Below are 18,450 nucleotides of genomic sequence, written 5' to 3'. Positions count from 1 at the left end.
TCATTTCACTTGGCACCTGGGACAAGTCCCGGCCCCTGCCCGGCCCCCGCCATCTTCCCCCAAGAGCGTGGCACGGGTTGTTTCTTGGGAGGGAAGGGCGAGGTCTCAAGGAAGAGGACGGGTTTGGCTTTGATTGGGCTAGGAGAAGAGCCATCTGACTGGCTCAGCAAGGAAGGGCAAGACTTAGAGGAGGCGCGGTGGGCTGCTAGGGCATTAAGTCTCCCCAAACCCCCAAGCCTGCAATGGCCTCCCATCTCTGCCCAGCGTGAAGGGAAGGCGGGGGGTGGTGGGCGCGGGGGGAACGAGGCCCTGGGGCTGAGGCGGCAGAGACTCACCCTCACCACTCTTCACTGTGAATAATATTTATTTTTTTCCTTGGCAAAAAAAGTCAAATGCTACATCTTGAAAAACAGAAAACCCCACACAATCGAACGCATTCCCCATCACAGAAGAGGGTCAGGCAACAGTACAGATTGCAACTCATCATCTTTTTTTTTTTCCTCTCTTACACAGCTCGGTTTAACAAGATAGAGAAGTTCTGTGAGAACTAGATAATCTACAGCCTGTAGTTCAGCACTAAGAGAAAGAAAAGGATTAAGGATCCGTAGCATCCGGCGGTTTGCTTTATTCCCCGTTGATAGCACCCGTTTGTCTAAGTTAGGAGGTGAGTCGGGATGGACCTTAAAGGAATGAGGCTCCCAAGACCCGGGGAATGGGGCTGGAAGACTTTCCTCCTGGCTCTCCGCCTCGGGGTTGGGGTCAGGGGTGGTCGGGGTCGGGGAGGGGAAGGCGGGGAACCAGACTCCCCGGCCAGAAACTGTGGCCGACGGGAAATCCGAGTCAGTGCTCCCAGGAAAGAATCGAGGGGACGGCCTTTAGTTCTTCATCATGGGAGGAGCGGGGACGCGGAGAAGGGAGGAGGGAGCGTCGCCCCCACTGGCTAATGCCATCCAGGGCGCTCTGGGCACCGCCTCGCCGGACGCCCTCCTTCCTCTTTACTAGGACGAGGAAGGGCAAACTTGAGACGGTTCTCGGGCCTCTGCCCACCCCCCCGCCCCCCACCCCATCGAGAAGACTATTAAACACACTGCACACACGATACACACAGATTATAGATAGCACCCCCCTCCCCGGTCCCCCCCGCCACCCCCCCACCAAACTGAACTCACTCCAAAAGAAACAAGTCAGGGAGACCCGAATGAGGGGGAAGGGGGACAAACTAGAGAGAAGAGAACCCCTCCCCTGTAACCAAAGCAGAATTCCCGAAGCTCGGGTCTCTCGGCGGGCGCCAGGCTCCCGGCCCGGCCCACGAGTCCAAGGGAGGAGCGGGTGGCTGCCCCTCGGCCCGCGCCCGGGCGAAGCTCATCAGGTCTGCGGGAAGGGTCACCGAAACATCCCTCCTCACTCCGGGGCTCTGGTCCCTCTCCCCGCGAACCCCCCGTCCCCTCTCGGACAAACCCCGCGAGCCTCGGGTCAGCCTTGGGAAGTGGCACGTGAAGACGAAGGGAGCATAAGCCTTCTCCCCCTCTGGGGGCCCCAGGAATCCTGGCCTCTCCCTTCCGGTATTCCCACGACCCGGAGGGATGAGGCCCCGAGGTGAAGAGGGCGGGGAAAAGGAGGAGCGGGGGTGGCCCAGCCTGTGTTCCCAGGATGCCTGCCATCTAACAACGCTTTTATTTCCGGGTCGGTGGTTTTTCTGTTTTTACTGTTTGTATACAGTGTCGTCAGACTTGTACTTTAAAAAATAAGATAAAACCAGTCCCAAAGTTGGACTCTGCGGATAAAGTAGTTTCTTTTATAAATATTTTAATTACAAGTAATCCTCACTTCAGGTCATTTTAAAGGACACACGCACGCACGCACGCACACACACGCACACACACCTCTTAAACTTTCACAGAAAGTCTGAGAGTGCCCACGTAATCATTAAGGAACCCTACCTCGCAGCAAAGTAGGAGCCAATGTGGCCGTGTCAGCCAAAGAAGCCAAATAAAGGGGGGGAAGCACAGGTCGCTTAAGAGTCAGTACAATGAGGGCTTAACAAAAAAAACAAAACAAGAAACCCACCTTTGGATAAGAAGCTAAAGGGACCAAAGCAAAATTCTAATAATAATAATAAAAAAAAATCAAAGAAAAAGCATTTTAGACTGGTGTGAGAAGCCTCTGACACTAAGCAAAAAACCAAAAGAAAATGCTCTTGTGCTCAGACCAGAAAACAGTGGCATCGCACGACTGCAAACTCCAAAGAAGAGACGAGGAAACGGAGAGTGGAAGTTACTGGAAATCTCTGCATTTTGGAAGAGAGGGGTCATTAGCTCCAGAGCCCGGCATAATTCCCGTGAAGGCCCGAGGGGAGAGGACCGCCTGCCACAAAGAGTTTCGTTCCAGACGAGTCATAGCAGTGGGTGTAAACGGCGTTAGGGAAGAAATCAATGTCGGAAAAGTAATTCCTCCAAGTTTCGTCGTGATTCTGTGGTGAGGGGGTGAGAGAGAGACATACACACACGCATATACACAGTGGAACTGGGTTAGTGCCTGGTGGGGAAAACGTCACAAGAACATTCAAAAAATTCCCTCTGAGCCCTCCACGGGGACCCAGAGAAACCAGCCCAGACAAAAAAAACCCCAAGGACCTGATTTGGAGCTCTGGGTTCTGTGGGAATTCTTGTGTAATAACGTTATATTGTGCTCACCCAAGGGCTTAATGATTATGGCACTTGTTAAGCGCTTACTATGTGCCGAGCACCGTTCTGAGCGCTAGGGTAGATACGAGTTAATCAGGTTGGACACAGTACCTGACCCGCCTGGGGCTCGCACTCTTGATCCCCATTTTACAGATGAAGGAACTGAGGCTCAGAGAAGTGACTTGCCCAGGGCCACACAGCAGGCATGCGGAGGAGCCGGAATAAAAACCCAAGCCTCTCTGACTCCCGGTTCCGTGCTCTTTCCACTAAGCCACACTGTAGTCCAGTATTCTGTACACATTAAGCCCTTGATTGATACAACTGATTGATCGACTGATCCTCGAGTGGATTTGGATTGCCGGAACAACGGGAAACGCTCTGTAGAGTTTATCGTTCCACAGGAGTCAGCCATAAGGAGGTCTGACTGCCCGCCCACCCTCCGTCTCAAAGATGCTGGGTTCTGGGGGAGGTTGGCCCCGGCGGGCCTCCACTGAAATGCGGGGATGAGAAAACCGCCCCCTCGACACCCGTCCCCGAGAGGGGAAAGAGCGCGGGAGGGCTGAGCGCTGAGGAAACCGACGCCTGCCCTCTGCTCCCAACCGAGCTGCCAGCAGCCGGGCTCTGCCCTGTGGAAGTCTGGATGCGGGGCTCAGCCTCACCGTCCCAGCAGCGGGGAGGAAGGGAGGGAGGACGAGGCCTAGAGTTTCCCAACTCACTAAATAAAGGGGACTCAGAGAAAGCTCGGTGTTTCTTAGCGCTCGGGCTGAAGACAGCGAGCGCGATGGGCTAAAACCCACTGGTCAGGATGAGGGGCACGTCTGGATGCTCGAGGGAGGCGTGTTTGAGACCAACCAACGGAATCACATCTTCACAGCACCGGGGGTAAAGGTAAGGGATCCGGTACCACAGGAAGATGTGGGGATGAAAATATCAGCTGGTTGGAAAAAGTATTTTTTAAACGGTATTTGTTCAATGCTTATTATGTGCCCCTTTCTGTACTAAGTGTAGGGGCAGGTGCTAGCTAATCAGGTTAGACACAGTCCGTATCCCACATGGGGCTCACAGTCTGAATCCCCATTTTACAGACGAGGCAACTGAGGTCCAGAGAAGTCAAGTGACTCGCCCAAGGTCACTCCGCAGACAAGCGGCGGAGTCGGGATGAGGACCCAGGTCCTCCCGACTCCCAGGCCCGTGCTCTATCCACTAAGAGGTGCCGCTTCTAGATGGATTCGGGTCGGGTAGATAACGTGCACGTCAGACTCGTGGACGATCGATTTTTTGAGGGAACGCTAGCACCGTTAAAGGTCCCCACCACCCTCCGACCACCACCGAATGGTGCCCACGCCAGTGACAGGCTGCGGGGCCGGAGGGGGCCGTGGGTTTGCCCGCAGCGGGCACCGCGCGGGGCCCCAGAAGCGCACGGTCGGCCACGCGGCCGACGTGGCTCCTCGCCAGCCCCCACGCTGAGGCCTTACCAGCCAGCCTTTCCCAGTGGTGAGCTTCAGAATCTCCCCCGCCAGCTTGGGCTTGGCCCCGTAGTAAGCAGACGACTTCTCCTCCAGGAACCGCTGGGCCCGGATGTCGTAGAACAACAGGGAGCCCTGGCCCGTCCCCACGGTAATGATGTGCTCGTAGAAGCTCACGGAGCGGATTCCTGCGGGGGGACGAGAGGCCGGGGTGGCGCGGGCAAGGGCAGGGGACGGGGAGAGAAAGCCGCTCCGGGGGTGGGGCGGCGGCCTGGCACCGCTGGACAACCCGGCCCCGGGCTCCAGGCTCGCCAAACTTTGTATCGCCCAGCTTCGTATTGAGAGCTTGCCCAGAAGTCACCCAGGGAGGACTAGAGACCAGCCCTCTCGGGCAGACAGTGGATCGTCTGCCTCCACCCGAGAGACCCCCTCGGGGCGAGAACTCCAGGGGCAATCTTTAAGGTCGGATGCCCTCATGAGGATGTCCAAACAGGAGGGGCTTTACTGGACTGCCCTCATCTGGCAGGAGCAGAGAGACCTGAAGGAAGACCCGCCGACCTGCCGGGCTCTGGAACACTTCTCTGGGGAGCTCTCTTCCCGTCCTCCTCCCCCCTTCTCCTGGAAACATTATCCAACCTGTCTCCACGGACGCTGTCCTCTCCTGGTTCTCCCGGTTTTCCGGCTGCTCCGAGTCAGGTTCTTTCAAGGGCTCCTCCTCTGCCTCCCACCCCCCAACTCTGGGAGTCCCTCAAGACTAGCCCCCACTCCCTCTGCTCTTCCCACTTCCCCTCCCCTCAGCACCGTGCTCATTTGTATATATTATTACCTTATTTATTTTGCTAATGAGGTGTATATCTCCTTGATTCTATTTATCTTGATGATGTTGTCTTCTTTTGTTCTGTTTTGCTTTACTGTCTGTCTCCCCCGTTTAGACTATGAGTCCCTCATTGGGCAGGGATCGTCTCTGTTGCCAAACTGTACATTCCAAGTGCTCGGTACAGTGCTCTGCACATAGTAGGCGCTCAATAAATATTACTGAATGAATGAATGAAAGGCTCAATTCTGGGTCCCCTTTCGTTCTCCATCGACATCCGCTTCCTCAGAGAACTCATTCGCTCCCGTGGCTTCGTCTCTTTGCAGATTATTCCCAAGTCTCCATCTCCGGCCCTGATCTCTCTTCCTCTCTGCAGTTTCACATTTCCTTCACAGGACATCTCTACTTGGATGTCACGCCGACACCTCCAACTTAACGTGTCCAAAACAGAACGCCTCATCTTCCCACCCAAACCCTGCTCTCCCGCTGACTTTCCCATCGCTGTAGGCGGCATCACCATCCTCCCTGTCTCCCAATCCCCTGACTTTAGGGTTATCCTTGACTTCTCTCATTCGACCCACATATTCAATCTATCACTAAATTCTGTCAGTTCAACGGTCACAACACCACAAAAATCCGCCCTTTCCTCTCCATCTAAACTGCTACCAGGTAATCTAAGCGCTTATCCTATCCTGCCTTATATCAGCCTCCTTGTTGACCTCCCTACCTCCTTTCTCTCCCCACTCCAGTCCATGCTTCACTCTGCTGCATGGATCATCTTTCTACAAAAACGTTCAGTCTGTGTTTCCCCACTCCTCAAGAACCTCTGGTGGTGGCCCACCCAGCCCTGATCTCTCTCCCTCTCTCCAGTCCAAATCTCCTCCTGCCTTCAAGACATCTCTACTTGGATGTCCTTCCGTCACCTCTGACCCATCCGAAAGAGACCTCCTTATCTTCCCATCCAAACCCTGTCCTCCCCCGACTTTCCCACCAACGTAGACCGCATCACCATCCTTTCCGTCTCACAAGCCTGTAATCTTGGCTTTATCCTTGACTCCTCTCTCTCATTTGATCCACATACTCAATCTGTTCACAAATCCTGTCGGTCCCACCTTCGCAACATCGCTAAAATCTGCCCTTTCCTCTCCATCCAGACTGCTACGACATTTATAATCCTGTCCCGCCCGGATTACTGCATCAGCCTCCTTGCTGACCTCCCAGCCTCCTGTCTCTCTCCACTCCAGTCCACACTTCACTCTGCTGCCCGGATCATTTTTCTACAAAAACGTTCAGGACGTGTCACCCTCATCCTCAAAAAACTCCTCTGGTTGCCCATCCACCTCCGTATCACACAAAAGCCCCGCGCCGTTGGCTTTAAAGCAGTCCACCACTTTGCCCCTCCAACCTCACCTGGCTTGTCTCCTTCTACACCCAGTCCGCACACTTTGCTCCTCTAGTGCTAACCTTCTCACTGTGCCTCCGTCTCGCCGGACTCATCGCCGACCCCTGGCCCACCTCCTGCCTCTGGCCTGGAACGCCTTCCCTCCTCAAATCCGCCAATGACTCTCCCCACCTCAAAGCCTCTTTAAAGGCCCATCTCCTCCAAGAGGCCTTCCCAGACTAAGCCCTACTTTTCCTCATCTCCCACTCCCTTCTGCGTCGCCCTGACTTGCTCCCTTTGCTCTTCCCCCCTCCCAGCCCCACACTGCTTTTTTCCATATCTGTAATTTTATTTCTTTGTATTGATGTCTGTCTCCCTGACTCTAGACTGTGCATTCCTTTTGGGCAGGAGTGTCACTGTTTTTTGTCACATTGTACTTTCCCAAGCAGTTAGTACAGTGCTCTGCACACAGTAAGTGCTCAATAAATACAATTGAATAATTACGATTGAATGAATCCATTTCCACATCCAACAGAAACTCTTTACCAATGGCTTTAAAGCATGCAAAAGCTTCCCCCTTCCTCTCTTATCTCACTGAGTTCTGATTACGACCCACCCTACACACCTTCCTCCTCTAATGCCAACCTACTCACCGAGGCTCGATCTCATCTATCTCGCCGCCGATTCCTCTCCCACATCCCGCCTCTGGCCCCAAACACCCTCCCGCTTCATACATGACAGATGATCACTTTCCCCATCTTCAAGGCCTTACTGAATAGTAATAATAATAATGATGGCGCTTGTTAAGTGCCTACTATGTGCCAAGCACTGTTCTGAGCGCTGAATAATAATAATTACGGTATTTGTTAAGGGGTCCTATGTTCCAGGCACTGTACTAAACGCTGAAGTGGATACAAGCGAATCGGTTTGAACACAGTTCCTGTCCCATCTGGGGCTGACGGTCTCAATCCCCATTTTACAGATGAGGGAACTGAGACCCAGAGAAGTGAAGTGACTTGCCCAAGGCCACACAGCAGATATGTGGTGGAGCTGGGATTAGAACCCATGACCTTCTGACTCCCAGTCCTGTGCTTTAGCCATTATGGCATGCAGCTTGTTCGTATCGAAGGCATATCTCCTCCAAGAAGCCTTCCCTGACTAAGTCCTCATTTCCTCTTCTCCCACTCCCTTCTGCGTCGCCTACGCAGTTAGATTAGCACCCCACCCTCAGCTCCACAACAGTTAAGTACAAAGCTATAATCGATTTATTTATATGGGTGTCTCCCCCCCTAGACTGTAAGCTCCTTGTGGGCCACGAACATGTCTACCACCTCTGTTACGTCCTACACGCCAAGCACTTAGTAGAGTGTTCTGCACCCAGTAAGCGCTCGATAAACGCGACTGGAACCAGGATTAGAACCCAGGTGCTTCGACTCCCAGGCCCGCGTTCCTTGCTCTCGGCCAAGCTCCTTCTCTAAAACTACCGACTTTCGGGACCGGCCACCCACGTGATGCCTCGCTCTATCCCGGTGGCTGTCGACTATCCTGGGATGCTTCCGGACCGAGTCTCCTCCTGGACACCCCCACCACCCCCCGGCCCGGCCGCCGAGCCCACTCCCCTCGGAGCCACCCGCGGGGTGTCCCGTGCCTCCGCTTCCCGGACCCTCCGGCGGGGGGCTGGAGGAGGGGCATTCCTTACCGCTTCCGCGCTCCCGGGAACAGACCGACTTGATGTTGTTGGACGGCTGCCGCGGGTCCAGGAAGGAGACGTGGGCCTGGGATCCCACCGCGTACACGGACCACTCGTGGCCGTAAGCCAGGCACACGTTCTCTCGGCAGTATGGTAGCTTGGTGGAAAGAAGCTGGAAAATCAAAGGACAGGGGAGGGGAGGGGAAGGGAGGGAAGGGAAGGAGAAAGGATGGGAAGGGAGGGGAGTTCTCCCCGCCCCCACCCAGGCCAGCATGAGCAGATAGAAAGGCTAAAAGAGAAGCAGCGTGGCTTAGTGGAAAGACCACGGGCTCGGGAGCTCGGGTTCTAATCCCGGCTCTGCCATTTGTCATTTCACTTCTCTGGGGCTCAGCTCCCTCATCTGGAAAATGGGGCCTGAGACTGTGAGGCCCACGTGGGACAACCTGATTACCTTGTATCTCCTCCAGTGCTTAGAACAGTGCTTGGCACATAGTAAGTGCTTAACAGATACCCTCATTATTATTATTAAAAGAGGGGAACAGACTCATGGTCCCGAGCTAAGGCTCTCGGGGGCCCAACGCGACAAAGGGAAACGGACACACCCGGAAGCTCGTTGTGGGCAGGGAATGTGTCTGTTTGTTGGTGCGCTGCACTCTCCCAAGCGCTTAGTACAATGCTTTGCCCACAGTAAGGCGCTCAATAAATACGACTGAATGAATGAATGGAAGAGGGGACTCGGATCCAAGCCCCTGTGCAGTGTGGGGAAAAGAAGCCGCCCTGCTGCGTGGAGGCGGAGGGGGACCCAAGATAGGTCAGGTTGGATCGGAAACTCATTATGGGCAGGGAATGGGTCTGCTAGTTCTGTTGGGCCGTCGTCCCCCAACCGCTTAGTACAGTGCTCTGCCCCCACTAAGTGCTCAGTAAACACCACCGACCGACTGATTGATAATATGAAGCTCTGCCCTCGGCTGGGAGCAGCTGTAATAGGGCAAGCTCTCGTCCAGGGGGCTGAGTCCGCGTGGGAATAGCGAAGCCAAGGGGTAGAACCATGGTCCCAAACCAACTACAAAATAACCCCAAACGTAGTTACCCCGGCTTCAGCCGACTCCAGTGAATCCCGTTCCTCCCCTTTGGAGGGTTCTAGCCCAGGACCCCTGACTTAGGGTGCTTGCAAATTGAAGGGGGGGGGTGGTTCCCAGTTTTCCAATAGCCAAGAGTTGCAGGATAAGCCAAACAGCTCCTACAGCTCCTTCTAGGTGGGTACGGGGAGGGAAGGGTGAGCAATCCAGGTGACCGAGAGCCTGGAAGCCCAGGGGAAGGCTAAGGACCACAGCTCTCCCGAGTAGCCAGGTCAGTTATCGGACCCCGTCGCAGGAAGGGGAATGCCACCTTGGATAGGGTGTGCTCGGCTTTCCAGAGATGGAAGTAGCCATCCAAGGATACTGCTCCAAGCTCCTGGAGGAAGAAGAGACAAAAAAACAAAGGATAAAAACAAAAGAACAGTTGCAACTTCCCTGGGTGGCGATCGAGAAAGAGCCAGCCGCGGCTGTTTCAAAATCTCCCGGGGCACAGGGCCGGGAAGCGTGCTAGCCTTCCCAGGTAGGACTGACTCCGCAGCAGCCGTGGCTGTGCCGCTGGGATCCCACGACGTTGACAGGATAGGGAAAGGATCATTCTACCAAGGGGAATGTGGTTGTGGTGTCAAGGCTCCCAGCCAGCCCCTGAATCGCGAGCGTCACGATCGTCATGATCAGAGGCGGAAGCAGCATGGCCTAGCGGAAAGAGCCCGGGACCTGGGAGTCAGAGGACCCGGGTTCTAATCCCGGCTCTGCCATTTACCTGCTGGGCAAGTCACTCCGTTCCTCTCTGCCTCGGTTCCCTCCTCGCCAAAAGGGGGATTCGATACCAGTTCTCCCTCCTGTTCAGACTGGGAGCCTCAAGTGGGACAGGGTTCAACCTGGTTAATGGGCCGACCTGATGACCTTGTATCTGTTCCAGGGCTTAGTACAGTCCCAAAGCACAGAGTAAGCACTTCATGAATACCTCAGTTATTTAATGAGTACCTCCTGGGTGCCGGGCACTCTGCTGAGCAGTTGGGAGCCCTTGACCAAAGTGGAAAACACAGTTACGATCAAGGCAACGTAAAACACACTGTGTTTCCAGACCCCACAGGGCATAAGGGCTTATGTGTATATCTGTAATTCTGTTTGCACTGATGTCTGTTTCCCCGCCTCTAGACTGTAAACTCATTGTGGGCAGGGACTGTCACTGTTTATTGTTCTATTTGGTTTTCCCAAGCGCATAGTACCGTGCTCTGCACACAGTAAGTGCTGAATAAACATGACTGACTGAATGAACGAATGACCAACAGGCCTAACAACCGATTTGGATTCCCCGGCACGGACACACATTCAATCTGAACCGCATTCATGGGGCCAAAGTCATGTGACCGTCAAGCAAGCCCAAGTAGCACCTGGTGGTTACCCTCCCCTTTGTTGCGGATCATGTGAATATGAAGAAACGGGTGGGAGGAATGAAGCCTTGACTTAAAAACCTTAGACAGAGGTTGTAAATGTGTTCTCTACGCGAGAAGTCGGACGGAATTCCATCCCGGGCCCGACGCCCCCCCAGCCTGTTAGGCTAATTCTGCCCCACAAGTGAGAAGCATATTGATCTTGTTATTATTATGGCATTTATTAAGCGCTTACTATGTGCCAGGCCCTGTACCATCCCCAGGATGGATACAAGCAGTTGGGTTGGACACAGTCTCTGAACCAAGTGGGGCTCATAGTCTCAATCCCCATTTTGCAGACGAGGTAACTGAGACACAGAGAAGTGAAACGATGCTCAAGGTCTCACAGCAGACAAGTGGCGGAGCCGGGGTTAGAACCCACGGCCTTCTGACTCCCAGGCCCGGGCTCTATCCGCTCTGCCATGAAGTCCTCTGAATACTGCCATTAGGGATTAGGGAGTTCTGACTCACATCCCCAGCTGAGCAAGAAGATGCTGCGGGGGGAGGACAGAGACCCCAGGAAATGTTCTCCACAAGGAGACGGCTACTGATATGGTGTGATTCAGCCAATATTTTTGGCGTCATAGCTCTGGCCGAGAACTTCCCCTCTCTAGCAAACGTTTCCTGGCCTGACCGTCCGGGGCATTGACAGTGGTGGGAAGGGAGAGAACAGGGAAATTAGAGAGCAAGCTCTGCAAGCTTCGGGGTGGCAGGAAGGCAATATTAAGCTGAAATCTGATGAGAACTGAGCATCGGGCCTGGGTGCCTGAGGACCTGGGTTCTAATCCCGGCTCTGCCGATTGCTTGCCGGGTGACCTGGGGCAAGTCACTTCAACTCTCTGGGCCTCAGTTTCTTCAACTGTAAAATGGGGATTTAGTACCTGTTCTCACTCAGACTATGAGCCCCATGTGGGACAGGGACTGTGTCCGACCTAATTAATAATAATAATAATTAACTTGTACCTACCCCAGTGCTTAGAACAGTGTTTCACACACATTAAGCGCTTAACAAATACTATAAAGAAGGCAGTACAAATTCAGTTCTGTCCTTGGGGAGGAGGCCGTCCCAGAAAAACACAGCAGGAACTGAATTCATTTTCCCTCCCCAAACCTCTCCCCTAGGCAACTTTCCCATCACAGAGGATGACCACCCCACTCCCCGGCTCTCAGGGCTGCAACCATGGCGTCGTCCTTCACTTCTTCCTCTCATCTCACCAATTCCATCTATTGCCAAATCTGATTGGATTTTCCTCCACACTATTTCCAGGATCCAAGGCCGCTACGCGGCCTCCACGCTCCTCTAGACTGTAAGCTCACTGTGGGCAGGGAATGCGTCTGCTATATTGGGTCTATTGACTCTGTTGCATTATGCTCTCCCAAGTGCTTGGCAGAGTGCTCTGCACACAATAAGTGCTCGATAAATGAGCCCCACGTGGGACAACCTGATTCCCCTGTGTTTACCCCAGCGCTTAGAACAGTGCTCTGCACATAGTAAGCGCTTAACAAATACCAACATTATTATTATTATTACTATTAAATACAATTGATTGGTCGGTCCACGCCAGTTTAACCTCTGCATCAGCCTCTTCGCTGGACTCCCCGCCTGCAGTCTCACCTCTCTCCAGTCCACGTTTCACTCAACTAATCAGACCATTTTTCTTACACGTTGTTCCCCTTGCATTTCTCCTCACCTTAAAGACCTCCAATGGACACCCACTCTCATCTCGTCAAGCAGAAACTCCTGATCTTTGGCTTTTAAGGACCTTCCTCGGCTCTCTTTCTCTTGATAAAAATAGTGACGATGCCCTCCTCACTCCTCTCCAGCTAGCTTTTTCACTGTAACTCGTTGCTAACAATAACAATCAATATGTTGATAACAATAATGATGAGGAGGATAACTGTGGTACCTGTTAAGGCGCTTTCTATGTGTCAAACACTGTTCTAGGTACATGCTAATCAGGTAGGACACAGTCTTGTCCCACATGGGGCTCACAGTCTCCCTTTTTAGCTGACAGCTCACAACGTTTCCCAACTTCAAAGCCCTTGTGAAATTACATCTCCTCCAGGAGGCCTTCCCTGATTAGTGTCTGTTCTCCTCAACTATTTCCCCCATCACTGCCTGTCCTGTACCTCTGAACGCTTTAGAACTCACAGCCTTCTGACGCGATTCACAACATGTCGAACTGCATCGGCACTGAATCACTCATCCAGTGGCATCTATCATATGCACATCCCCTCTTCCTTCTATCTGTGGTTTATTTTAACGTCAGCCTCCCCAGCTAGGCTGTCAACTCCTGAGCTCTGACTGCTACCTCCACTGTTCTCTCCCAAGCGCTGAGTAGGGGTGCTTGGCCCACAGCAGGGACTCAATAAATGGCGAAATTCCCCCAGACCCTCCCCGAGGGAGTGTGTGCGAGCCATGAGGAAAACGTGAAGGTGAAGGGAAAGCTTTTATTTTCAGATTTCGTGAGGCTCCTCCCACCTCCAAGGCAGAGAAAACAGGAGCTTGTCCCTGGAAGAAATGGTTATCGTAGGCCACTGGGGAATAAGACTTGGCTAGATGCAAATTAATCAGGTTGAACCCAGGTCCCTGGCCCACATGGAGCTCACAGTCTAAGTACAGGAAGCACTAAGTACAGGAAGTGAAGCAGCGTGGCGCAGTGGAAAGAGCACGGGCTTTGGAGTCAGGGCTCGTGAGTTCGAATCCCGGCTCTGCCACTTGTCAGCTGTGTGACTGTGGGCAAGTCACTTAACTTCTCTGTGCCTCAGTTCCCTCATCTGTAAAATGGGGATTAAGACTGTGAGCCCCGCGTGGGACAACCTGATTCCCCTGTGTTTACCCCAGCGCTTAGAACAGTGCTCTGCACATAGTAAGCGCTTAACAAATACCAACATTATTATTACAGGAGAGTAGGATCAAATCTCCATTTAACAGATGAGGGAACTGAGGCCCAGAGAAGTGAAGTGAGTCGCCCAAGTCACACAGCAGGAAGTGGCAGAGCCGGGATTAGAACTCAGGTCCTCGAACTCCCAGGCCCGCGCTCTTCCCACTAGGCCGCACTGCTTCTCACAGGGAACTTGGGGACCCACCACCAGCTCGTCCGCTTGGGGATGTGTCTGCCGAACCCCGGGCAGACCCCGGGGCCGAAAATGGGAGGAGTCTCGTGGGGGACGCCCCGTTGCCCCAGCCCGGCCCGCACTCACACACACCTTATTCTTGTGATTGAAGGCCAGAGCCCGGACCTTGCAGTTGTCAGGATTTGTGTTCTCCTTTGGGATATCCTTCAGGGCTCGATGGGTGATATGGGCGTACATCGGGACTCGGGAAAGATTGTGCCTGGCGTCGCTTTTGCTCAACACGTCCTCCGTCACTTCCCAAAGACCCATGGAGCCATCACGGGAACCTTAACGAGGAATCGGCCAGAAGAAAGATAATTATAACGGTGGTATTTGCTCAGCCCTTACCGTGGGCCACGCACACTTGGGAGGGTACGAGACGACCGGGTCGGACGCGGTCCCTGCCCGACACGGGGCTCACGCTCTAAGCAGGAAGGTTGAACGGGTTTTCGATCCCCATTTTATGTATGAGGAAAGCGAGGCACCGAGAAGTGAATTGCCCAAAGTCACGCAGCAGGCAAGTGGCAAAGGTGGGATTAGAATCCAGGTTCTAATCCAGGTCGTCTGACTCCCGGGCTCTTTCCGCTAGGCCGCGCTGCTGGACGATGGCCTCCACTCGGGCGGGTAGGACGGGTTGGCCGGGGCAGAGAGAACGGCCATGCGGACCCATTTCCCAACCTCCCTCCATAAAGGCCGCAAGCCCCACCAAGCTCTCACATAGGTCATACGCCTGTGGAGAGTGAGCTTCAGAAGCTGACGGCAGTCCCAGGAACTCAGGTTGGTGGCCTTATATCTTCTCCCTTTCTGGTTTCTTTTAAGGCCACACTAATTTCTTTCTCTCGGGGCTTGGACTGTGTTAGTTGGCCCGGCCAATAGCCTAAAGCAGGACCAGGAGAAAGGAGGGATTGAGAGGGCCCGGACTCTCTAACTTTTCTGAGGTCCAGAGCCAGGGCATGAACGAGGGAGGAGAGGGCCGGTCTCCAGATTCTCCATAGAGGGTGCAACATTAACTCACGCCAGCTACGAGTCCTCCTCCTGCTTTCGGGGGAAAGGGGAGGTAGACCAGGGATGGAGTCGAGGCAAAGAGGAGGAGAAACCACGGGTTGGCCTAAGGAAATGTGAATTTGCTCCTTATTAGAGCATTAGAAGGTATCAGTTGAAAGGAGTTTTCTCTCAGGAGCTCAGGGCTGCTACCAACAGATTCCATCTGCCAGGATGCGTGTTTTCAGCAGACATCAGTCTGTCAGTCAATCAATCGATCTTATTATTGAGGGCTTTCTGTGAACGGGGCACTGTACTAAGACATTTTAGGTAGAATGTGGCAGCAGAATCAGGGAATGTTCTTCCGACGCCGTGAGCCCATCTGGATTCAGCGCCGTGCTGTGTCGGGCGATACTCTTGTTCAATCGTATTTATTGACTGCTTACTGGGTGCAGAGCGCTGTACTAAGCCCTTGGAAAGTACAATTTGGCAACAAGTAGAGACAATCCCTACCCAAAAGGGGGCTCACAGTCTAGAAGAGGGGAGACAGACAACAAAACAAAACAAAAGAAGTAGATAGGTATCAATAGCATCAATACAAAGAAATAGAACCAGAGATATAAACACATCATTAGTAAAATAAATAGAATAAAAAATATGTACAAATACACACAAGTGTTGTGGGGAGGGGAAGGAAGTAGAGCAGAGGGAGCGAACTGAGGTAATGGGGAGGGGAGGAGGAGAGGAGAAGGGAGCTTAGTCTGGGAAGGCCTCCTGGAGGAGGTGAGGTTTCGAGGGGGGTTTGAATGGGGGAAGTGTGCTAGCTATACGAAGGGGTGATATGATTATGCACGCGTGCATAAATGCACACGGTGTAAGGCAAAGCTCTACCCTTCATGTTTTCCTTTATGCAGGATTCTTCCCCCGTCTCTATACTGCAAGTTTAGTGTGAGCGCAGGGAATGTGTCTACCACCTCTGTTGTATTTCACTTAGCACAGTGCTCTGCATACAGTACGCGCTCAATAAATACCAATGATGACGATACAAAGCAAACCCTGGGGATAGGAGACCTGGGCATAATTCAAACAGAACCAATCTGCTTCTCCAAAAACACCTTGCCAATTACCAACCCAATGACCTTGTCTCTACCCCAGTGCTTAGTCCAGTGCCTGGAAAATACCACAATTATTATTATTATTACCTTAGTAACAGAAAGCAACAGGGAAGAGAGGCTGGGGAAGAAGAGAGGGGGAGAAAGAAGCCGCTGAACGGCCAGGGTGCGGCTACTGGAAAATACAAGTCATTGTCTCCCAAGGCCACGGTGAGCTCCCTGGACCTTCGCCACCAGGACCTTTCTGCCTTTCAGGGTCCATCCTTGGGCAAGCAAACATCACCTGGCTTCCCACAGTCTAGGAAGATGCAGGATCAAATGCCGGGGAAGGGGTGGGGAAGAGACTCGTCCACGGCCTTTCGGCGAACGGGGGGCCCAACAAAGGCTTACACTTTCAGGTCAATGTTCACCGCTGCCTTTGGTGACGGAGGTGAAATGCTTGGGGTCAAATGCCAGGACAGGTCCTGATCTCGCCTCCTCTGAGATCACTCGAAGCCTTTGGGGGTGATTGTGTCCCCTTTCTGTATTAGCGGGCTCTGGTGACGAAGGCAGAGGGATGGGAAATATGCAGCCTTTGTTTTCCCCAAAGACAATGGCAGCAAACAGAAATGCACATCCACCGAGGCCCACAGCGGTGGGAAAGGGGCGGGGAAGGTGGAGAGGAGAGAGGCGAGAGGAGGGAGAAAACAGAAAATGTACTGTCATTAATAATAATAATAATAATAATAATAATGGCATTTAAGCGCTTACTATGTGCAAAGCACCGTTCTAAGCACTGGGGGGATACAAGGTGATCAGGTTGTCCCACGTGGGGCTCCCAGTCTTAATCCCCATTTTACAGATGAGGTAGCTGAGGCACAGAGAAGTGAAGTGACTTGCCCCAAGTCACACAGCAGATAAGTGGCGGAGCCGGGATTAGAACCCATGACCTCTGGCTCCCCAGTGGAAAGAGCTTTCCACTGAGCCACGCTGCTTCACTGCTCACATTAGGACAGGACAGGCAGAAACCAAGCCAGACCAGCTGTGGTCATCTGATCTCTGACTTCTAATCCTCGTTCTGCCCCCTGTCTGCTGTGTGACCTTGGGCAAGTCACTTCACTTCTCGGGGCCTCAGTTCCCTCATCTATAAAATGGGGATTAAGAGTGTGAGTCCCACCTGGACAGAGGACTGCATCCCACCTGGTTAGCTTCTATCTGCCCCAGTGCTTAATACTGGCTCAGAGTAAGCGCTTAACAAATACCAGTAAGCTTGTTGTGGGCAGGGACAGCCTGCCTTGCCCGTTTATTGTTATATTGTCTGATTAATGTTATATTGTACAACCCCAAGAATTTAGAAGAGTGCTTTGCACACTATAAGCGCTCAATCAATTCAATCAAATGAATAAATTAGAAAAAAATCCCAGCAGCACACAGGGACCTCAGCCCTTGTACGAACATAACAAACACACACACACACATGTGGAAGGTTCCTCTGCACGTGAGGGGCCCGGGCGCTTTCCGTTCCGCTCGGACCAAGATCAGACCTCCTCGCCACATTTCTCATGACACGCTGAGTGACGCCGAGAGGCTGAAGAAGTGGCTGGGACTACTTGGAGGACGCGGGACATGTAGGACACTTGATTAGGTGGGCGCAGTCCTTCCAAGCTGATGGTGGACGGAATCGGGAGGAGGTGGAAGGGGGAGTAGGAGACAGTCCCATCTCTGAGCGTCTCCTCTCCCAAGACTCCGCCTTTTGGCTCTGGAGATTTCAGTCATTTTGTCCCGCCCTGTGGATTCCCTCGACGGTAAAGCCGTTTGGCTTCACTCCTCTGGGGTGACAAAGGAACTGGAGGAAGCTAAGCTGGTTTACCTTTAAATCTCCCTCACCACTGGAGATTTATACTCTCAGTTTTTCCCTGTGTGGAAAAAAAAGGCTTCCTGGGAGATTCTAATCTGATTGGCACTAATGGTTTTATCCCTCCTCCGATGGCTTTCAAGTCTTCCCATTTTAAGATACAATGAACCAGCAACTGTCAGATTATAAACCGGCTCAGTTTTTCAACGCTATTAGGTTCTCTGACCGCAACAAAATGAGATTAGTGGAATCCTCTTCGGCTTCTGGCCTGGCTTGCTCTGTGGTTCTGCCCGGGGCCCGGTGCCGGCCCCTCAGCCCAGAAGCTACAAAGGCTACGGGAAACACATGTGGTCACAGCCAAGGCCAGGTCGAGACTGACAGGGCCAGCTCTCCTGTTGGATGCTGCAGCCATTTGCGGTCTATCACACATCTGACCTGTTACCCCTGAGGCAGAAGTACTGGGTTAGTGGGGGGGAGGTGCCCCCATTTATGCTTTAGGGTCCAACATCCGAAGAGGATGGTTGTGTGGGGGACAAACACCAGGATTCCCTGAAGAGACCCAGCGGGTACCAACGATTCAATGAAAAGTCGGGCCATCATTAGCAAATGTGTTGAAAACAAAAGGAGAGACAGTTAAAGGACAGACAGTTTGGCATCACTTCTACAAAACCAGAGCCTGTCTCATCTCGAATGCTTGCTCGCAGTTCTCGCTGTAGATCTAAGGACAGGTAGAACAAACAGATGGGGAGACGACACAGAGTAGGGCGATGAAAATGATCAGCAGGAAGAGGAGCTTGTGCATAAATACAGTGCCTGGCACAGAGTAAGCACTTAACAAATACCATTATTATTATTATTA

The 18,450-nt window shown here is 52.9% G+C and overlaps 1 protein-coding gene across 3 annotated transcripts in view; it reads right to left on the bottom strand.

The window, feature by feature from the left end:
* Window positions 1–2,268: 2,268 nt before the first annotated feature.
* The window catches only part of DCAF12 (DDB1 and CUL4 associated factor 12), an 89,961-nt gene continuing 73,779 nt past the window's right edge, over window positions 2,269–18,450 (bottom strand). For all 3 annotated transcript variants that reach the window (XM_029060570.2, XM_029060568.2, XM_029060569.1), the window contains exons 5-9: window positions 13,758–13,951; window positions 9,425–9,490; window positions 8,045–8,207; window positions 4,160–4,338; window positions 2,269–2,470 (exon numbers count right to left, since the gene is read on the bottom strand). In XM_029060570.2, coding sequence (XP_028916403.1) covers window positions 2,312–2,470; window positions 4,160–4,338; window positions 8,045–8,207; window positions 9,425–9,490; window positions 13,758–13,951 — 761 coding nt within the window. In that variant the 3' untranslated portion in view covers window positions 2,269–2,311. The remainder of the gene's footprint in view (window positions 2,471–4,159; window positions 4,339–8,044; window positions 8,208–9,424; window positions 9,491–13,757; window positions 13,952–18,450) is intronic.

Source organism: Ornithorhynchus anatinus, chromosome 3, assembly GCF_004115215.2.
Source record: "Ornithorhynchus anatinus isolate Pmale09 chromosome 3, mOrnAna1.pri.v4, whole genome shotgun sequence".
Classification (NCBI taxonomy): domain Eukaryota; kingdom Metazoa; phylum Chordata; class Mammalia; order Monotremata; family Ornithorhynchidae; genus Ornithorhynchus; species Ornithorhynchus anatinus.
The sequence above is the reverse complement of the archived record's forward strand: the minus strand, read 5'-3'. Positions and strand labels throughout refer to the sequence as shown.